Source organism: Temnothorax curvispinosus, unplaced genomic scaffold (genome assembly GCF_003070985.1).
Source record: "Temnothorax curvispinosus isolate PA1 unplaced genomic scaffold, ASM307098v1 QBEX01011446.1, whole genome shotgun sequence".
In the NCBI taxonomy this organism is placed as follows: domain Eukaryota; kingdom Metazoa; phylum Arthropoda; class Insecta; order Hymenoptera; family Formicidae; genus Temnothorax; species Temnothorax curvispinosus.
The window spans coordinates 1-1,391 of record NW_020221226.1 but is presented as its reverse complement, the minus strand read 5'-3'; the positions used below and the strand labels follow the sequence as shown (position 1 = coordinate 1,391).

At 31.1% G+C, this 1,391-nt stretch overlaps 1 protein-coding gene across 1 annotated transcript; it reads right to left on the bottom strand.

The window, feature by feature from the left end:
• Positions 1-118: 118 nt before the first annotated feature.
• Positions 119-866, bottom strand: LOC112461484 (the record flags this gene model as incomplete). The annotated part of the gene is made up of 3 exons (XM_025026740.1): positions 833-866; positions 509-714; positions 119-427 (listed from the first exon to the last, which is right to left on the bottom strand). Coding segments are annotated over exons 1-3 (547 nt in total), but the record flags the coding sequence as incomplete, so codon positions are not given.
• Positions 867-1,391: the final 525 nt, after the last annotated feature.

Here is a 1,391-nt window from a genome sequence, read left to right as displayed (position 1 = left end):
TTTTTTTTTCCAAATTCTATCATAGCATTCAGCAATGTCTGTAGACATTCAGTCTTTTGGTCATCATTTAGATTCTTAAATATAGGCAGAAGACAAGCAAAATATTGAAGATCATCACTTTCACTTGGCTCTTTCAAGGATTGTGTTACTGCGGTAAGTGTTTCCTTCATACACTCAGATGCTTCTGACATACGAGCTGAGCAAGATTCAAGTTCCTTCTTCCTTTTCGTGTAAAATTTATCTGTTGTAGGAACTTTGCGTTTAGACTTCATGCTAAATGAATATTTCTTACTTTCACTTTCGTTAGTAGACATAGATTTTATTTGTTCACAGCTGCTTGATGACAATGTTTCAAGATGTGAAGAATCATTTGTAGAAACCACTATTATTTCACTACTTGGTGTTTGCGTGAGGAGCGATGCAGAACCTGCAAATTTAAATGTAACATGTACATTAAATTAATTGAAAACAATTATAACTTAAATATTTTTGAATATATATTATATACTTGGATTTTCAGGTAATATAAAGTCTGCATTCTGCAAAGGCAATGATTCAATTGCAGTACATTTGATTGTGTTTTTATCTGTTTCTCTGGCTGATTTAAGAACCGAATTTCCACTGTTTGAAGGAGAAGCCAAGTTTGAAGGAGAACCCAAAGACGCAGGAGAGATTTGAAGTTGTTTGTTATGAAAATTTGATGTTCTGTTTAATCTGAGACAATAAAACAGGAATGAAAATATTAATCATACTTCAAACATCATATAAGTGCATACAATTATGAATAAGAAAATGAATATATCTTCTATAAATGATATCATTTGTAATTTACTTGTGACGTATATGTGGTATAAGAAATTGCATATCACCCCAGTACTCCCCCAGTACTCCCACTCAATTTGTGATATTTTTCCTTTTGCATCAGCTCCGCTCCCACTTGGCATTTTCTGCTTTAACTGCCCCAATTTGCGACTGAATACAGTTTTCAATAATTTCCATTTCTTTTGTACTTCTGTCTCTGAAATTAAAAGTAGAATAAAGATATGTATAATAATTGATTTTAACCAATTTCAATTAATTAATCCATGATTAGCTAGCGGAATAGTCAGATAATATTGGCTATTTTTGCCAATTAATCGAAGTTTAATGAAATAATAGTGTAAACACAACAAGAAATAAATAAAATTATTTGGTGTCTGACAGCTTTGAGGCTATATTGAGGTTATAGATTAAAAGTAACCTCTAATTTTACACAAAGACGGTACATAAAAAACATACCTGATTTATTGAGTAACATTGCAATTATTTTCCAAGCATCATCTTTTTTTTCTTTATTCTTGAAATCTCTTTCACTTTTATTAACTAGGAATTGATTTGCTTTTACGTGTGCA